Source organism: Ciconia boyciana, chromosome 10 (assembly GCF_034638445.1).
Source record: "Ciconia boyciana chromosome 10, ASM3463844v1, whole genome shotgun sequence".
Classification (NCBI taxonomy): Eukaryota; Metazoa; Chordata; class Aves; order Ciconiiformes; family Ciconiidae; genus Ciconia; species Ciconia boyciana.
In genome coordinates, this window is record NC_132943.1 from 17,500,474 (window position 1) to 17,519,768 (window position 19,295).

Below are 19,295 nucleotides of genomic sequence, written 5' to 3' on the forward strand. Positions count from 1 at the left end.
TACCTGTTTGCTGCTCCTCCAGGCACACTTTCTAAGTGATGTAGGAGGGAGATGTAGTGAAATGAGTCTATAACTCGGCTGCTGCAGCTTTAGGGATGTCTCTGGTCTGGAGGAACTTGATGGTGAACAGATCAGTGGCTGTGTAGGGACAAACCCAGTGAAGTGGATAGAAATGAGATCAGCCCAAGGATTTTCTTACCCTGGTATTCAATAGGAAGGGTCAAATGCAAACATGATGATTGCAAGCTCATGTGTCTGTCCATCTTGAGGCCTGTTCAGAAAACTGGGTTTATCTGTTTGCCAAGAGTAACACACTTTTCCCTTTAACCCTCAGCAAGCCTTCCAGCTTTAGCCCAGCTGACACCATCACGGTTTATTTAGCAAGGCAAAGCACAGCGAGGCCAAGGGAGCGGTGTGAGAGAGGCCACGGCTGGGCTTTGTGAAAGGCAGGTATGGGGCAAAGGAGAAAACAATTAGGAAAAAGCTAGTGTTTTGGTGCGGAGTTTTAGACTGGGATTTGCAATGTTCATAGTGGTAAATAGCCGGTTAATCAATGCCAGATAGTCTGTTGGACGTCTTCTTAATTACTTCAGCCTGTGCCAGACACTGATATGCTTGAAACCTGAAAAATCCCATTAGAAGGTGCTTTCATTGGGGCCCAGCCAACACGCTTTGCAGGCTTTTGAGAAAGAGCAGCCTGTGAAAAGAGCGAGTGCTGATGGGCTGGGGCTGTTGGGGCAGCGAGGGGGGTGGCACTGGAGGGGTCTCTCCCGACATCAGGGCACCCCGTGCAGCTTGTCAGGAGCTTGCAATGAATCCCTTGCTCTCGGGTGGTGTCCCGGCTCTCCAATTAGACAGGCACCAGTAAGAACTGCTGCTGCTGCTGTTTTCCATGTGCTTTGGCTTTGTTCCTGTGCCCTCAGTTTGTGCCAAGGCCTTCTGTATTAGAAAAATGCCCGGCCTTTTCACGTCTCTTTAAAGAAGAGGTGTCCTGGCTCCCAGCCCCTCGTGAGGGCTGCAGTTGATTTCGGAGGCATGATGGAGGTGTGCGTGGCACACAGCAGGTGCGTATTGCTTTCTGAAGGTCACTCCTTGATTAAGTGGTCTTCAAAACCTGTCTCAACAGAGTATGAAGACCTGCACTTCGGTGCTTGGGTCTTTCTGCTGACTTGCTCCTGTGGGCTGAGATGGATAGCTATGAAATTGTGAATAGGGGGAGGAATGAGAAGATCACTATTTTTCAGTTTCATTTGGCATCCCATGAAAAGATCAAGTAGCACATCTGGGGGAGCAAGGCACAGAATTAAACCGTGAAAGCCATTGCTGTAGGAGGTTGGAAATCTCCTTGGTACAAATGGCTTCTAAAAGGGAGTATAGAAATTCAGAGGGATGGCTGGCTATGAAGTATGAAGATCCGTGTGCAGCCTCTGGCTTGGAAAGTCCCTGTGCCATTGGTTTCCAGAAGCAGAGGAAAAGATCAGTCCTTGCATTCCTCCTAACATCTGCTGACCACAGCTGTAGCTGCTGGTGGATCATGGAGATAGCAGCCCAGGGCTGGAAGAGTGCACTGGTGCCTTGGCAGGGGGACATGAAGAAGAGTCATGTGCTGGGGCCTCAAACAAGCTATGTGTAGCTGGGCAGGTCTGCTCTGCTCGTCCCTCAGCCTCTGTGTGGATGAGCTTCTGCATCATGGTCAGCTTGTATTTTGGACTCATGACTGGTTTGGTCTCCGTACAAGGAACCGCCACAGCCCACTCCTTCTCTCACTGGCGAGCATCGCTGCAGATGCCCTCTGCTGTCCCCTCTCCGTGGCTCTCAGCTGAAGGGAGGTTAACATGGTTTGCACGTAAGCCATACTTGGCTCATGGAGCGCATGGACCCTGAGTAGAGGGCATGCAGTCAGAGGCTCTGGTTGCAGGTTTTGCTTTTTATGTGCTGCAGTATCTAAATTCTCTGCCTTCCACAACTTTGGAAGATGGGGTGTCCTTGTGAGGATGACTTGAGCTGGCCCTTCCTATGGGTAGAGCCCAGCTGGGTTCAGTTGGAAAGCATAAAGAGGGATTTTTTGATAGAAAAGATGTCTCTGCTTTGTGCATATGAGCCTTGCTGGAGGAAGGGAAGAGGACAGGGAGAGGTTTAGAAATTGTAGTTTGCTTACTGCCTTCCTCCCAAGGAATCCAGAAGAGCTTGTCTTGTTAAAGATGAGATTTTCTTCCTCTCTGGTGAAACAGAAGTGTCTGACTAACTCTCAAACCCACAGCAATACCCACTAACAGTTTGGGATAGGAGCTTAATTACATTTTGACCCTCTCTCACTTCACTATTCAGATGTTTCTTCTTCTGTGCTTTAAGTCTTGTTGGACTGGGGCAGGAAGGACCAGGGGAACTCATTCGGCTGCTGCTAGTACGCCTTGCTTTTTGCTCGCTTCAGGGGTGGCTTTTGTGTTTTAGACATCTGAGAAAAGATACCAGGCAGCGGGGATAAAAGATGGTTGGACGCAGCACCACAGCATGAAATCAAACTGGAACACAGCATTGGGAAAGCTGACAGTGCTTTGAATATCTTACTCTCGTAGGAAGGGGGACAGGCAGGACATCAATGCCTGCTTCCATTGGAAGAGTTGAAAGCCAGAGCTTACAAGGAGGGATCAGAGTGATGCTGGCTGAACAGGACTCCCTTGTGGGTGGGGGGCAGGAGAAGAAGTAGCGATGGTCAGGGCAGCAGATCTGGAGCAATGACCGGTGGGAGCGAGGAATGTACCTGATGGGCACAAAAAGCAAGTGGTGTCACTGAGGAGCTTGCTTCCGAGTGTTCAAAACAGATCGTGGGGATTGCTGCATCACAGCCATGATGTGTGGTGGTGTGATGAGGCATCGCTTTTCATCTAGCCATTTACCCTGAAGCTGCAATAGTCCTGGTTTCAGCAGGTTGTCCTGCTCTTAGCAGGTATAAAGCTCCTGGGCTGCATGTGTGGGTTGTATCCTGTGTTAGCATCAAGAAGCATAATGCATCTGCTGTGCATTTGGTGCTCGGTGAAAGCCAGGCTGCCCGCTGAGCGGTCCCAGCCTCAGTCCGTGGCAAGAGAAATACTATCTGGGGCAGTGTTTTAAAGCCAGGCTTTGGAGACACTGCTGGTACCTGCCCATGCCAGATCATGGCCTGAGAGCTGTGGAAAGATGCTGGGGATGCGTCCCTGGGAGGATGCTGCAGCCCAGCAATGGTGCCCTGACCCCTTCCCGCAGGAGGGACCAGTCCTGTTGTTCTCATGGTGGCTGGGAAGCACTTGGGGTGTCTTAGTGGGAAAACAGCCAACTTTGCAGCCAGTTCTCCTCTCCATTCCCAGCTACTGTGTGCCTGGCTCTTACTTTCACAGGGAAACAAGCATCTTCCAGCATAGGAGCTGGCAAGGGCGCTTGTGGGTAACCTTTCCTCTGTCTGGGGGCATGAAGGACCTTTGCGCTTCCTGGAAGGGATTTCAAGCGCCCCATGCATTGGACGCAGGCTTCCTGAGCTGGGCTTTTCTGTTGTTCAGGCCACCTGGAAGGATGTGCCAGAGGAGGCTCTCAGCACGATTGTTTGTGAGCGGTAGCTGGCACTAGTGCAGCTTGCGCTGGGTGGATTGAGGGGGACGTGTGGGGGCTGTGTTTTGAGTCTGCTTTTCCTGTTTGTTGTAACTTGGCAGAAGCAAAGTTTCAGAGACTGCAGGGGCATCAAGATCCTTTTCCTTTTCTTTCTTTTCTCCCTGGCATGTACTGCGACACCTTCCACCAGTAACTTTTTCTTTTTTTTCTCTCCAGGGGGCACAGAGGGAGAGTGGGAGGGGAGGATTGGTGTCTTGAGGCTCTGCAGCTTTGGAGCATATAAACCAGATTATTTAGGATGGGGCTCATTGTTTAGAGGGGAGACCTTCCTAAAAGCAGCCCCCAGCGTGTGAGCAACTGTCACAGGGGCTTTTGTTCCTGCTTTAGGTAGGATTTCAGTGGAAAAAATTTTAAAAAGGAAGAAGGAAAAAAAAAAACCAAACCCAAAATGCACAAAACCCTTTCCCTAAGGCCTGCTCAGAAAATGGAGATAAAGCAGCAATAAAGTCAAGTGCTCAATTAAGCCAGATGTACGTGCTTTAAAGCACTAACAGATGTGGCAACAGTGGCTCTAATGAAGTGGAGTTTTATGGGCCGAGTGCGATGGAGGTGGGTGCATGTGCCCATTGCTTCCCAACAGGGAATGGTGCAGCAGCGCTTTTGTTCTGGGGGCTGATGAAAGCCCTCGGAGGCTATGTGGGTGCTCAGGGCTGATGTTTCCCACTGTCCCTTCAGCTCTTGCCCCCTTGTCCCTGGGTTGGCTGCAGTTATGGTGCTTTTCAGTTTGTGGTGGTCTGTCTGAGAGCAGTGAGGGTGGGTTAATTATGGTGCTCCAGGGCAATTTATTTAATGACAGCCTCCCACCTTAGTGCTCCCGGGAGGTTGCAGTGGCCCCTTGATGTGCTCCTTCCCCAGACCCTATGCCTGGGGAGTAACATGCCCTTAAATGACTGCCACGTTTTGTTTTGCAAATTTGGGGGTTCAAAAATGCAGCAGAAAGCTGTGAGATGCTTTCAGGTGTAAGAAGATGGATGAAGGCCAGGTAAAACATGTTATTCACATGCTGTACAACACCTGCAGTGTACAGGGTGGTACTTGCTGCAGAGCAGCTGGCCGGGTTTTGGCTGGGGAGGCTCACCTGGGCCAGGCTTAGACCATGTGCAGGGTTGGCTTGGAGAAGGACTTGAATATCAGTATGCCACAAGCCAGGTGAAGCTGTCCAGCATTTTGGGGTGAATGCCATGCAAACACCAATTGTTCTTGAAGTCAGGGATTCCCTGGCATTTTTTTGCAGAAGCTCAGCGTTTTAACTATTTGGCTTGTTAAAACAGGCATGGGTGGTTTGCTTTAACTTGGGGACTACCCCACCACCACGTACCAGCAGCTCCCCCCTTTAAAGGGCTCTTTGCTACAAGCCTGGCTATCTTCCAAGCCGTTAGGTGGTAGTTGGATCCTCTGGTCAGGAAAGGGGTGCTGTGTATGTGGGGTGCACAGCAAACATGCCAGGGCACTGGTGCTGAGTGTGCTGGCTGGATGTACATGAAATGGTTTCTGGAGCTGTTCCAGTGGAGGGCTGACCATTGCACACCCGAGCTTCCCTTCCACTGGTTCAGCTGGCTTATCACATCTGTCTTCATCACTCTATTTTGTGGCGGTCTGTTTTTTAAGCTTTGCAATGCCTCCCTCCTCCTTGGGAATGCAGCTGACTGATATTCCCCTTTCTTTTCTTCCTTCCTCTACCACAGTTTTATGACTCTCTCTTCCTGCCTTTTGCTCAGCGGGAGTCTGCATACTCCTGAGGTTGGAGCTTGGGCAACTTCATGGGTGGCCCAAAATACAGAGTCGTTTGGAAACAAAGTGAGATCCAACCCCGTTCTCTATAAAGGCAAGAGACCAAAGCAATGACACAGCAGGGCGAAGCAGCAGGCTGCCTTGCACTGCTTCCCTCCCACCTGTGGGGGAGGAAACTTCCCCTTCTGAAGGCCAAGTGACATTGATCTAGCCATGCTGTAGGCTCTGGAGGTTGGAAGTCACTGAAGGACCATAAAGGTAACTTGCATTACTTGCATATGCATGGCTGTTGTCTGCCATAAACAGTTATTACCGATCAGCCTATCTGCAGTAAATTGCTGCCTTCTGATAGCCTGTCCATGAGTCTGAGCCCTTCACGGCATTACTGCATGTGTGCATGTCATTCAGCAGTGGGACAAATCTGCAAGTCTTAATTTTGGCAAAAGTCCTGTTCATTTCAGTAGCAGTGTTGTATCAATAAAGACTTCATGCCTAGAAAGTGGCAGTTGCCTTATTTCAGTAAATGCACATAGTAAGATAAATAGTAAATGTGCATAATAAATACATATGCAAGACCAGGTTCAGTCCCTTCTCGTGGTGTACTCTAACATGAGGGTTCAAATTCGACTCTGCCCCTACCTGGGAGAATGATAAAACAAGGGTTAAAGAAATCCAGCAAAATGACTGCAAAACTGAGTGAAATATTGCCCCAAGAACAGATGAACAAAGTGTTTTGACATAACCTGAAACAATTGCAATGTTGTTTAGCTTGAACATCAAATGAGAAAAACCACAATCTGTGAACAGCTCAACTTGGGGATATGGCAACTTGGTAATAGCCCCCATGAGGAAGGAAGGAAGGATAATGTCTGTGAGTGCTGGAGGCAGGTGGGAGATGCTGGTGGGCAGAAGAGACTCACAACTAAATTACAGCAGATACTGCCTCTTTCCACCAACAATTCAGTGCTCTGGTTGTATTTGGAGGCACTTGTGTTTTGTGCCTGGGGAATGCAGGTTCCTGGGGAAAAAGCAGTCACAGGGTTGGCTTTGAGGGCTGGTGCTTGGCTCGGGGGCTGCATGGGGGACAGTAGGTACAGCAGACCTCGAGGTGACACTGGTGGTAGTTGCTCTTGGGCTCTGGCAGGGTTTCTGAGGAGAAGGTAGGAAGGAATTACTGTAATAATGGTGCGTTTTAAAAAAAGCAGACTGAGGAAATGCGCAATGAGATTTGGGTGGGTGGTGAGGGGAGCCCTGGACTGAGCCACCGTCTGGAAAATCGACTGTGGAAAAGTGAGATGTTATTTAAAAACTAGTAATACAAATGGCTGAAGTTCATTCCATTTGCATGCAATAGTCATAATAACCGGAGAAGCGAATGTGGCTGAGAAGGGAGTGGAGCAATATCGGAGGTAGGCGAGAGATGGCTCTCACAGGCAGGGTGGGGCACTGCTCTGACCTTTGGGGGGTTTTAAGTCTTTTTTTGCTTTACTGGTAGTATTTTTTTCCTCCTGATTTTGAAGCTTTTCCACCTTTCTGCAGGGCAGAAGGTCAGACTTTTGGTCGCTCTGCACGCAGCCTTCCCAGAAGGCGTGCAGAAATGCTCTGCCGTAGGCTCCTCTGGTCATGCCCTGTCCAGAGCCGCTTCCCCACCAGCTGTTGATCTTGGTGGGGGTTGTGATCAGGCACCAAAGGGCACAGCTGGGCTTCCAGAGCCAGAGGACATCTTTCTGGTGAGCTAAGCCATCCTTGAGGAGCCAGAACAGGCAGAGGGCATTGTCAGAAACAACCCCTAGACTCACCTAGCTTCTCATATGATAAAGACCACAAAATTTCCCTCAGCCGCCTCTCCTTGGAGCAAGATGTCTTGTATTTGGCTAAAGCACCCTGTTCAAGTGGCACATTACATGGATTTCAAGACCCCAATGGGCATATGTGAGCACTTCCTCCAGTAGCATATCTTTCCTTGGTGCATGTTCAAACTGATTTTTGACAGTCTGTCTGCAGCTAACTTGGTGTTTGCTTGTCACTGCCTACACCTAGAAAGGTAATAATCTTAAAATAGGAGAAGAGTCTGAACAGGTCTTGTATATACTGTTTCCAAAAATGTATGAGGGAGGCAGAAATGTTTAGTGTGAATTCAGAGTTTCTTCTTTGTGATTGCATGTCCATCAGACAGTCCTTCATTGGCCCTTTCTGGCGGGCCGCAGAGTGTCATACCTGGGAATCAGCCTTGTTGATAGTCACAGCTCCTGTAACTCTGCCAGCCTCTGGCTCTCCTGCAGGAAAGAGAGGTGCTGCATCCCAATGCCAAACAGAGATCATCTAGATAATTAACATGTAGGCACCCTCGTGTAGGCTGTGGTAAGGAAAGCTCTTCTACGCTTGCATAGTCTGGATTGTGGAATGCAAAAGCCCCAGTGGGCTTGGACTTGGGGTCAGAGTGAGCCTGTGTTTCCTAAAACAAGCTGGGGAAATAAAGGTAATTCAAACACAGCAGTAAAACCTGTAGGAAATGAACGAGATGGTTTTGTGGTCTGGTTTCATTCTGGAAATTCATAGGAACAGAAGATTTAGGAGCCGAGCTTATACTAGAAGTTGGTGCAGGCTTTTTGGGGTGGCTGGGGCACCAACGACCATATGCATGCATGCGAGTGACTGGGGAAGGAGAGCAGAGGCTTGGCCTGGTAAGGTTAACGGCTTGTTTCATTCAGGCCCCTAATGACTAAGTAGCAGCTACTCTGGGGATTTTACAGATGGGGTCAAGGTCAAATCGGGAAGCTGCAGTGCAATTAATTTAAGCTTGGAAGTGTTTTCTAGTTAATTCATTTGGTTCTGCTGGGAAGGTTGCAGCTTTGTGGAGGGCTAATCGGAGAAGTGTGTTGAAAGGGCTGAGATACGGTTCACTAACAAGGGGGAATGCTTTTATGGTGGCAGGGAGCTCGGAGAGCCTCACTCAGCAAAACTTTTTCCAAACATATTAAGGTCTTTCCCCTGAGCAAGCTGCCTTCGTGCATGTTGACGTTAAGCACATGCTCAAAACCACTGTCATCAGCCACAAGATGAGACCTTCTGGCTCCTCAGCTTTTAGGCGAGTCCGGAGAGTGTCTGCTGTAGGTGCGTGTTGGGATGCTCAGCAGCCCCACGCTCGGGGGAAGAAGTAGGTGAAAGAAAAGCAGGATTGCAAGTGGAAGTTGGGTAAACGAGGGGACTTGAAGTGTTCCCCTGTATTCTTGAGGGACCTGAACAGCATTTTCCCTTATCGTTCTTGGCATGAAGCGAACGGCTGGCGCGGGAGGGAGCAGGATGTTGCAAACAACGCTTGCAGGCTCACTGTTGGTAGGAGGAGGGCTGGAGCAGACCTTCCCCAGCAGTGGTTTGTGCTTGAGTGGGCTGGTGATGTGCTACACAGCCCATCAGTCGAATCGTTTGGAAAGAAAGCTAACAAAACAAACCCTGCTATTTTATCTCTCTTCAGCCTGGCTGCACATTTCCATGAAATGGTGGAAACTTACTATTTTTGAGAATTCTGTTCCTGTTTGAGATGTAGTTGGCATTTGCTGACGTGTTTGTAGATATATCGGGAGGTGGAGGGGGGAGGAGGACTAATAGGGAGACAGGCAGTCATACAAACACATGCACATGCAGGAACACATAGAGGCAGGCTGTGTTATTGCACAAGTCCTGTATCCTTGGGAAACCAGTCTACAAACATGATTTAAAAAAAGGAAAAAAGTCTGTTTGAAGTAAAGCCCAGGGAAAGCGATATCTTGGTCCCTCTTCTTCCCTCATCTGACATAAGCTCCACTTCAGTATCACTTCTGTGCTTCCTCCAGGGTGCCAGAGGAGTTTGTGTGCGGTGGGGCACAGGCACACTATAGGGCACTGTGCGCTGGGTAAGAGGTTTTTCTCTGGCTCGGGACCTAGGTGGATGAAGGAGGGAAAGTTACTCTCTCCAGCCACCAGGAATGGGCAGAGAAAAGAGAGCGAAGCAGGCTGCTGAAAGCTGTGCTGCTCCAAGTCAATGTCCCTGGGACTTTGGAGGAGCATAAAGCATTTCCTGCAGGATCCCCGAGCCAAAGGAAGGCACTGGGTGCCCCTTGGATCACCCCTCGGTGCCAGCCGCTCAGGGCAGGGAGAGGAGCTTGCTAAGCAACCCCTGGCCAGAACATGCCGTTCCCTCCCCAGTCCTGCCCTCCCTGCTGGTAGAGATGGGCTGAAAAGATCTCACGGCAAAAATAAAGGGTGTTTGCAGAGCCCCAGGGGATCTCGGAGTGCTTTGTGGACAGCTTATCACAGAGGTGAAACAAGCTCTTGGAGACTGATGCAGGAATTTTCTGGCTGTGGTGTGCAATTGCCTCGCTGTTACTGAGCAAGTTCGCATGATGAAAGAACCCTGGGGAGCATAGGCAGGCAGGGGATCCCAGAAACCCACGCTGAGGAGCTCCTTGGCAGAAAGAGAGATGCTCCGAGCTGATCTCCATCTCTGTGTCTAATGGGAGCCCATGGTTCTGAGAGATTCTGGGAGACCAGCCTTCCTGCCAGCCCTCCCAAAAGCTGGGTGGCATAGACACCCCTGGGCAGCCCAGGAATGCTGGCTCTGTGTCCTCTGCAACCAAATCAAGTGCTTAAACATCCACATGTTGCCTGTGCAGAACCAGATGAGGCTAAGCAGAACAGGCTGCTGGCTGGGAGAGGGGACCAGGAGGAGGTATGGAGGGGCTCCCTGTAGTTGAATCCAGAAAGGGATCATGCATGAGTCCTCCCCAGTTAGGCCCGTCAATGGCTATTAAACCCAGTCTAGATGCAAGCTTTGGCTCCTGAACTGTTGAGTGCCAGGAGGAGAGCTGGGGAGGGATTGCTCTGTAATTGTGTCCTTTCTTCTGCTCCTCCCCTGAGCATCCACGGTTGGCCCCTGAGAGATGTTGTCCTGGGGCAGGAGGGCTGCTTCTCTGCTCTACATCCCTTCTGGATCCCTTCTGCTGTCATCCCCTCTCCGGCTCGGCCCATTGCTCATGCTCCCTCTGTGGCACTTCCCAGTTGTGCCTTTTTTTTTTTTTTTTTTTTTTGTGCAAAGCGAAGACTGAAACTTGAGCGGCTGCTTTGGTTTTGTCTGCCTCTGGAGAGCTGCATCCAGCCCAGCTTGATTACGCCTGCGGCCAGAGCATGTACCGGTGCCCCCGCGTTTCCCCTCCGCCACCGGCTGAGCGCTGACGAATGCTGTGCCGTGGCTCAGCGCTTTGCAGTTTGGCAGTGGTAATCAGCAAACCTTGGGTCCTTTTTGGGGTAGGATGGGCCAGAGGGCCTGGGGGGGACTTTGTTCTTGGCAGCTCCTGCTGCAAGGAAATTGCAACGCCGGTATAATCCCTGCTGGCAAACGTTTTCTGAGGTATCCAAGCTCCAGGTCAACAACACCCACACCAAAGCTATTGCACAGGAACCTTTGCCCAGGGCTCTCCTAGAAATACTTTGCAGACTGAGGCAGAGGTCACCAGGGCTGCGGTTGGGGTTTGTCTGCTCCTTCCCCACCTTCCTGCAAGTAATTCTCCAGCCATTACTGTTGTGCATGTTAAAGGTCAGGTTTAAAGGCCCTGTCTGCTCTCAGGCTGCGAAGGACAAGTGCTGGGTTCCTGGCAGCCTGGGACAGGCAACTCCGCTCCTTAAAATAAAAAGTGGCAAGCAAAACCCAGAACAGGCACTTAAATTATCCTGAAATGGAGAACTTGTGGCCACAAGAAGCTAGAAGTGTTGGAGGGGAAAAAAAAAAACAAACCACAACTAGATGAGACAGACAGCACTGCTCAGGGTGGAAAAAAAAATCACGCTCTAGATGCTGCATTTCTGCAGGCCCAAGTGCGCTTGCTCCTGTGCATGGTGCAGTGCCAGGGCAGGAGCGCAGGCTCCTGGGTTTGCTCATCGATTCCCTGCGTGGCTTTGGGCAATGCTCTCAGATTTTTCCATGCCTTTGTTTTTTACCATGTGCAACCCAGGATGAACACGTCTTTCTCTCTCCAGGGTAATTAATGAACTGCAAAGCGCTTTGATGTCTTCAGAGGGAAAGTGCTGGCCGACGGAGGCCGAGATTGCTGCAGGAGGGAGATGTAAGCCCTGTCCAGCCCGGGACACAACTGGGACCTGAGTCTAGCAGGGCTCCAGGCAGGTTGTTGAAGGCCACTTGGGTGAAACTTTCTGTGGGTCTGGGACCTTAATCAGCACTTAAACGCTATGCAAACACCCTGGGCAGATAAGCAAATGCACGTGAAAGCCTGTGGGCAAGCTGTTGGAAGGAAAGCAAGTGCAGAGAGAGAGCAGTGCCGGAGACGGCGGCTGCTGTCCTTGGCATGGTGCGTGCTCCCTGTGATACAGGCTGGCCCTCTCACGCTAAGTGAGTGCTACTGGCTTGATCCCATCCCGCAGCCCAGATACACTTCAGGGCTCTTCGAAGGGATAAAGATATATTTTTAAGTTCAGGTAGCTGCCTTTTTCTGTGTGGTACTCTTTTCTTGTAGCTCTGGAAGTGGCAGGTTTAAGCCCCTCTTTCTCAGCCGTCTCCGTGGAGGTGCCTAGAGGTGTCAAACCAGATTTTTGAAAACTTCAGTGCTGGAGAATTGGTAGCCGCTGTTGAAAATGTTGGCGAGACTGTGCAGCTCCTACAGATGTTAGCTGATGGCCATTTGAACACGCTTTCACCTCAGCCAAGTCCTCACCCCATTGAAGCCAATGGGAATTTTCCTTGAAAAAGGCCATAAAGAAATCATTTTCTTGGCATGGAGAGAGGTGTTTCATGGGCTCCACATCAGTGTTCAGAGGAACTTCAGCTATCTGCTTTGATTCCTGTCACACTTGTCCCGCCCTGCACAAAGCGCTCTACCTTTTGATCCAAAATAGCACAGGAGATGTTTTCCACATGCCATAGGAAAATGGAAGAACTATAAAACTTAATTGTTTTGGAGTTTGGCACCATTCCATTCACAGATATATTTGGCGTGAATTTAAATTGGTCAGCAAAAGGACGTTTGCCAGGATGACAAACAGATTAGGGTTGTATATCTGAGGCAATTGCATACCTGCCCATCCCATGCCAGTAGGGTTGATGGATGGCTTAATTGGTTCATGGATAGTCATAAGCAAGCATGCACAACTTGCTTCTTTTGGGCAGTGTTAAAAAGCATTATCTGGCTGTAAAAGTGTTGTTTGGTTCTTGGCATGTTCTGTGTTCTCCCAACCTCGAGGCTTGATGTCTCCACTCTTCTTGTTGCTACCTGGCCCATTTGCTCTTTGAAATGCAGTTCACTGCACCTGATGCTCAGTCTCCTCCTGTGCACGCAGCTCGTCCGTGAAGGAAATGCCAGTGCTTTGCATGTGGGGCCAGCTTTCTTCTGTCCCATCTCCCTTCCACAGTGATTGAGCATCCCTGCAAGCCCCAGATCAGGAGACCTCCTCCTAAGAGCAGCACCGGATTTGGGAGAGGGAAAAGCTGTGATGGGGCTCCAGCATCAGCCCCAGGTGGATCAGCCCAGCTTGGCAGCAGGGCAAAGGTATGGCTCACCATGACTGGCTTGGCCTTGGAGAGGAGAGCTTGCAGTTGATAGACCTTCCTAGTCTCTGCTCCTGTGATGGTGCCTCGGGAGCCAAGACCAATCTCTCCTGTCGCTGGGTGTGTTCGTGCACATGGGCTTGTGCACTCTGCTCCCATCAGTGGTTTTCTTTGGGCTGGTATTTGTTAGCATTGGAAAGTGAGAAAAATGAAAGAAAATATTATCAGAAGCAGGTTTTGTGAATGAATCAGCCGACAAGAGGCTTACCAGCTCGCCTTCATTTACTAGCACAGTGCTTATTTGGGCAGATGTCTATATATTTTATTTGGAGGCAGGAAGGAGCGAGAATCGATGGGGGAAGGCACCGCTTCCAGTTTGCTGCTTTTCCATCAGTTTGTACCATTGGTTTTCTGAATGAAGCAGGGGACTGCAACGTGTCTGAGATGCTGCCCTGCTGCTGCGCTCATTCTTCTGCTGTTGTTGACAGCTTGGTGGGACAGCAAGGAGAGGAGCACAAAAGGTGTCAGAAGGCTAAAACCCTCCTAAGCAGCTCGCTGAGGATCAGAGCCTGGCCAGCCTTGCCCGTCTCTTGCACAGTGCTTTTTCATTTGATCCTGTCTGAAGGGCGGCCTCATGGCCTTCTCTATTCTCACTATGTGTTTCTAATTAACAGGGAGACTGGTGTATAAACAGAAGATTCCTGCTCAAAGTATTCCTTGTCCGGCTCCTAGGATGATGGCCAGACGGCAATTGCCAGCCAGCAGCCCAGACTTTGAGCTTGCCCGTCTGGCTATCAAACGTGGTCCCAGTTCTCATCTGGAACTAGTATTGAGGAAAGTCATGGACTTTGCCAGATTGGTTTTGCCCTGTGTTTGCTTTTCAGTTTCTACCTAAGCAGCTAAAAACCTGCAGACCAAATGCATTTAGTATTTCTGGGAAGTGGGATGATCCCAGTATTGGGAGATATGAGGCCAAAATGGTGAGGAAGTTCAAAAGGATATTGGGCAAATCCATTGAGGGAGGGGTCTGTTGGTGGCTTTTAAATCCTGTGGGTTAGATGCAGTCTCCAGCCATGAAAGTGCTTTTACTGCTGGTCTGCAGCACAGATTGAGAATGGTCCTTCTGATGTGTGTCCCCAAGCAGCTGCTGACGGTTTCTTGTGGATGGCGTGCTGGGCTGGGGTGGCTCTTTGATCCAGCCCGCTTGGGCCATTCTCTTGCCATCAGTCTGCAGGCAGCTGCACATTTGCTGAGTGAGTGCAGACAAAACTCTTCTTGCAGTTTCCTCTGTCAGCCTGGGGTTGTAACACCTGAAAAAAGCTTGGAAAGCTGTGGCAGAAATAAAACACTTGCTGTTATGATTTTTCACTGTCTGTCATGACAGTAGAGCTATGCCCTGACAAAACATCACAATGCAGCTTCTGGAAAAAAAGGAAATGTTAAAATCTGTAAATGCTCCGTATGCTCGGCCTTCCAAGAAGCAGGAGAGATACATAAATTAAGTATTGTTGCATGAGCTAAAGCATTGCTTGCCCTCCATCATGCACAGTTTGATGTGATTTCTTTACTTCTATGTAAGTGCCTGAGTTCTGGAGTGCTGGAAAGCTGAAATCAGAGGTGCCGGAGAGAATGCTGATGTTGGGAGGCTGGGTGCTTACAGTTCCTCCTTGGCATAGGCTAAAAGACACTTCATGTTTGTCACCACTGTAGGACCAGAATGGCCTGGTCTGTCACTGGTGTGGGACCTGTGGAGCTGCTGAATTGCTCCTATATACAGAGATATATGGAGAGACATACTTAGCCTGGGTTATTGCAGTGAGAGGTGATGTGCATGCATGGGTTGAATCATAACTTGGGCTGGAAAGGACCTCTGGAGATCTTGGTCCAAGCCGCTGCTTAAAGCAGGGCCAGCTTCAGTGTTAGATCCAGCTACAGTGTTAGACGTGCTTGCTCAGCCAGATGAGACCAGGCACCAAGGAGGGGTCAGCTTCACCTTCTGGGCTTCTGGACCAAGCAGGAGGAATTGAGATCTGTCCTCATTGCTACCGCAAAGTCCAAAGGGACTGGTGTCTGCAGCATCGTGACCATCGTGTCCTACTTTTGCAAGGATTGCTCTCAGAAACAGGACCCAGTGAACTGGGAAAATCCACAAAGCAGAGAGTGGGGGAGGTGGAAGAAGTCCAGTGTTTATCTCCAGATTTCTGCTAACTGATTTTGAAATGGCTGAATTAGCTGGGGGTCTTGTGGCTTGCAGCAGTGACAGAGCTGGGCCCAGGACACGTGGGGCTGTTCCACGGTCAGCAGAAGTGGCCAAATGCAGAAGTAGGTAGAAGCTAAATGAGTAATACACTGTATGACAAACGATGTGAAAGACAATACAGCAAGGACGATCACTGAAATGGCAGGATCTCCAAGGGAAATTAGGGTGGCCATAAAACAGAGGCAAGGTATTTTTGAAAGCAGGCCTGAGAATTTATTTTAGCACATTAATATTGAGTAAGTATTCCTGGAGATACTCTGGGGGTTGATAGATGGACTCAAGGTATTGTTACTAATCACTGTGGTTTTAAGTTTTGGAGCCGAAGTACACTTGGCATCCCTAACCTAACTGGACTTCTGATGGGAAAATTACATTCTTCGGGAAGTAATTTAGAAGGTCAAAGAAAAACCAGAAAGAACTTCTCCAGCAGCAATTTCCCCTGCTCTCTAAACTGTCTTTTAGTGTGGTAATAACTCCAGAATGAAAAGATCTATTCTTACCTTCCAGATGAAAGGGCTAATGCAATTTAAAATTTTTGCATGCAAAGATTTTATGGCTTGGTAGCTAGCCATGCTTGAAAGTGATCCAGGATGGGATGAACATGTAAGAGAGCGCCTGGCTGAGCTTGACCCTTTCTTTGTCTGCTCTGTCTCCTGCAGATAATGGCGATGACCGGTCCGAGAGCATCCTTGCTGAGAACCACGTGGACGGCACCACGGGGATCCTGAGCGGGGCCAGCGGGAGGAAGCCCATGAAGACGGGCATGAAGGAGCTGGCGGTTATGAGGGAGAAGGTGAACGAGCAGCAGCGGCAGATGGGAAAAGTCGGCAAGCCCCATCACAACCATGAGGACTCGAAGAAGTCACGGCTGTCGACGGGCAGGGTGAGAGGGCAGCGGGGAGTGGGGAGCTAATGGAGGCAGCTGCGGGCTTGCCGGGGAATGCTGAATGCAAAAGCCTTAGTGACATCTGCAACAAACTGTCTTAAAAAGAAAAAAAAAAAGACAAAGGAAAAAAGGGGGGAGGGGGGAGAGAAAAAAAGGAAAAGCAAATGTTTGTTTTGGCCTGAAGCTGAGGCCAAACACACCATCTGATGAACTTTGATGTGCTGGCGAGGAGGCGTTGTTTTCATTGCAGCTTCACCTCCTGGCGGCAGAGCCAGGGAAGGGGGGTCCCACTGGCTCAACACCTACCTCCGCAGGGGTGCGAGTGTGCCCTTTGCCCATGGACTGGCTTTCTCACGCCCTTTTTCCCTAAGCAAGTGCCAGGGATGGCCCAAGGGGATTTGGGAGGTGGAAGGGTGTCTGCCTGCTGCAGGGCAGCACCAGTCCAGGTTGGGGGGGGACGGGGGCAGAGGCCCCGAGGATGGGCTGTGGGGATGTCACATAGCAGGGAGAGTGCCCGGAGTCCTCCCTGTCCCCTTCCCTGTCTCCCTGCCCTCCAGTCCTTGGCCGTGGTTTCCCTCTAGTGGGCAGCTTGGTCAAGGCAACTAGATGGGCTGGGGATGGAAAGCCACCCCAAAAGGTCCATAATACCTATCTCTCTAAACATATAGGGTATTTATATCTGGGGAGCGCAGGGACAGAAAGGGGCTTTAAAAGAGAGACCTCATCCCCTCCAAGGAACAGGCAAAGCAGAGGTTCAAAATAAGATGCATTCACCATCAACTTGGAGAACTCCCACACTGCTGCTCCTTTGGAAAAAAACCCAGCAACTGCAAAAGCAGAGAGGTGTGGACTCACTCCGGCTCACATCAGGCATAATTCAACCAGGCTGCCTTGGCTGGGAGCACTGGCTTGGGGCTGCTGTGGAGCAAGATGGATGCCTCCAGAGGCTGGCTTTGCTGGGTACTCTCATTCCCGGGGCTTCCCCTCCACTCCCATGGGGTCTCACATGCTTTGAGTTGCACTTCTGGACCAAAACTGCATCACAGGTGTGGGATCTGGGCTATGCTCATAGAAACCCTCCTGGTCTGTCAGGATTAGTCCTGCTTCACATCACTTGTCACCACCAGTGGGACCCATGGGAGCATCTCTAAGGCTTCTCCTCTGTGCCTCCAGGGCCTGTGACCTGGTGTCATGTTGGCTCTTGGCTGCGTGAGGCACATGGGGGAGATGTGCATATCTCCCTATGTGGATCTCCACACATCAGCATGTGTGGACATGCAGCACTGATTTTGGGTGTCTGCAGGTGAAGTCTGCAGCGGGACCTGGTGGCAAACCTGTGTCATGAGGAGGTGCACACATGTTCATCCCTGCTGGTGTTTCTGTTGGCCAAAGTGTTAACGTTGAATGGTCCCATAGCCCTGATTTTTGTTTTGTTTTCTGCTTTCTGGGTTCTTTTCAGACCCCTTGTCAGCAGGAGCTGGACCAGGTCCTGGAACGCATCTCCACTATGCGGCTGCCAGATGAGCGAGGTCCCCTGGAGCACCTCTACTCCCTCCACATCCCCAACTGTGACAAGCACGGCTTGTACAATCTCAAACAGGTAAATGGGAGACCCAGAGCCCCAGAATGGCTGCACTCCCAGTGGCAGCCATGGGGTCACACGCAGCTGAGGGCTGGGCTGATGTCGCACACGTGGTGCAAAGTGTGCAGTAAATGGCAACCATTGCAGGTGGCATGGACAGGTCAGTAACACCCAGGTGCATCTGCAGCCATGGGCTAGCAAGTGGAGATGAGACCCACACCTACATTTGGCTGTGGGCACCCCAGAGATGGAATATCTGTTTCTTTCAGAACTCTTTCTTCCCTGCAAGAGCTGCTTATCTGTCCAGGTCTGTTTTCATGTGCTTTGAGCCAAGTCTTGTCCTGGCTGGGCCCTGATACAGAGGAAAAGCAGAGAGGGGCTGAATGCTGGCCTGTCCTGCAGACAAAGCAGAAAGCGCTTCTCCTGGGTTCAGGAAGGTTTCTAGTACACTTTACTGGTTTTCCCCCACAAATTGAGGCTGGTCCCACAGTTCCAGGAGGGATTCCTTCCAGATGAGGTGGGAGTTGGGGGCAGCATCCTTCTGAAAGTATTTACGGGGCCCAAAAGGACTCAAACAACTTAATGTGTGTCTGAATTTTGACTTCTTGGCTTCAGTCATGCAAAACCAGCAGGTGTCAGCAGCTGAGGTATGGAGGAAAAAATGCCAGGAAAAATCTTGGGCAGCAAAACAGCTTGTCCAGGGTTGACTGGCAGCCACATGTGAATAGTACCTGGATATGAGCACCTCTTACAGCTCTGTGTAACTGAGCCTTTGGAGGGGACCCCAGAAAACCTGTTGTTTTCATGGCTAAGCTTTTTTCTCAGGAATTCTTCTACCCCTTGATGAGGAGCATTAAAAAAACCAAAAAAGCATTACAAAAAGTGTTCTCTGAGATAATCTCCCTCTGTCCATTTTCTCTCCCCTGTCCTGCCTGGACCCTCACCCTCCACCTTCCCCTGAAGAGCCCCACAGGCTGGCTGGATCCCCCGGTATGAGCACACTTGGAAGGGGTGCATGGAGCAGAGCTGGCAAATTCCCCGTAAGGAGATGAGCTGTGTCTGGGGAACGAGCCTGGGCAATGCAGTAATGCAGCATGTGCTGCAAAAGGAAAGACAGTTTCTGCTGCTCCTTGTGCCTGGGAAGCAAGTCAGCCTGCACTGAAGCGTGCAGATGGGTTACACACTGGTCACTGCTGCAGAAAGAGAGGGGACAAAAATTGCTTTCTCTTTTCCCACCCTACCTTGCCCTGGATAAGGGCAAACAAGGCAACTGTGAAGTGATACCCATTTCCCTCCATCTGGGTTTCCAGAGCGGAGCATCAGCTCCTTTTCGTTTGCTGGAAAGTGGATGCCAACAAAAGCATTCCCAGTTGCTCCCACCTCCTGTGGGCCTGTGCTTGGGTGGAGGGTGCCCAGATGCACTCTCCTGCTGGGGAGGCTTTTTCTTCCTTTCTTTTCATGCTTTTTATTCCCATGAACAAGGCTGCATTTTGACCTCAGTCCAGCTGCAGAAAATGGCTTGAATTCAGCTTTGTAGAGGCTGGCCTGCTGGAGTAACCTCTGCGTCTCCTGCCATACCCTATTCAGAGATGTATCTGCTGGGGATGGAGGCATGAGCATTAGGTTCAAAGTGCCTGCAGCCCTTCCAGGCCAAGAGGTG

General features: G+C 50.3%; 1 protein-coding gene across 1 annotated transcript in view; it reads left to right on the plus strand.

The window, feature by feature from the left end:
- The window catches only part of IGFBP2 (insulin like growth factor binding protein 2), a 64,610-nt gene that overhangs the window by 42,319 nt on the left and 2,996 nt on the right, over window positions 1-19,295 (plus strand). The window contains exons 2-3 of the mRNA XM_072874991.1: window positions 15,827-16,050; window positions 17,513-17,653. Of these exons, the coding sequence (XP_072731092.1) occupies window positions 15,827-16,050; window positions 17,513-17,653 (365 nt within the window). The remainder of the gene's footprint in view (window positions 1-15,826; window positions 16,051-17,512; window positions 17,654-19,295) is intronic.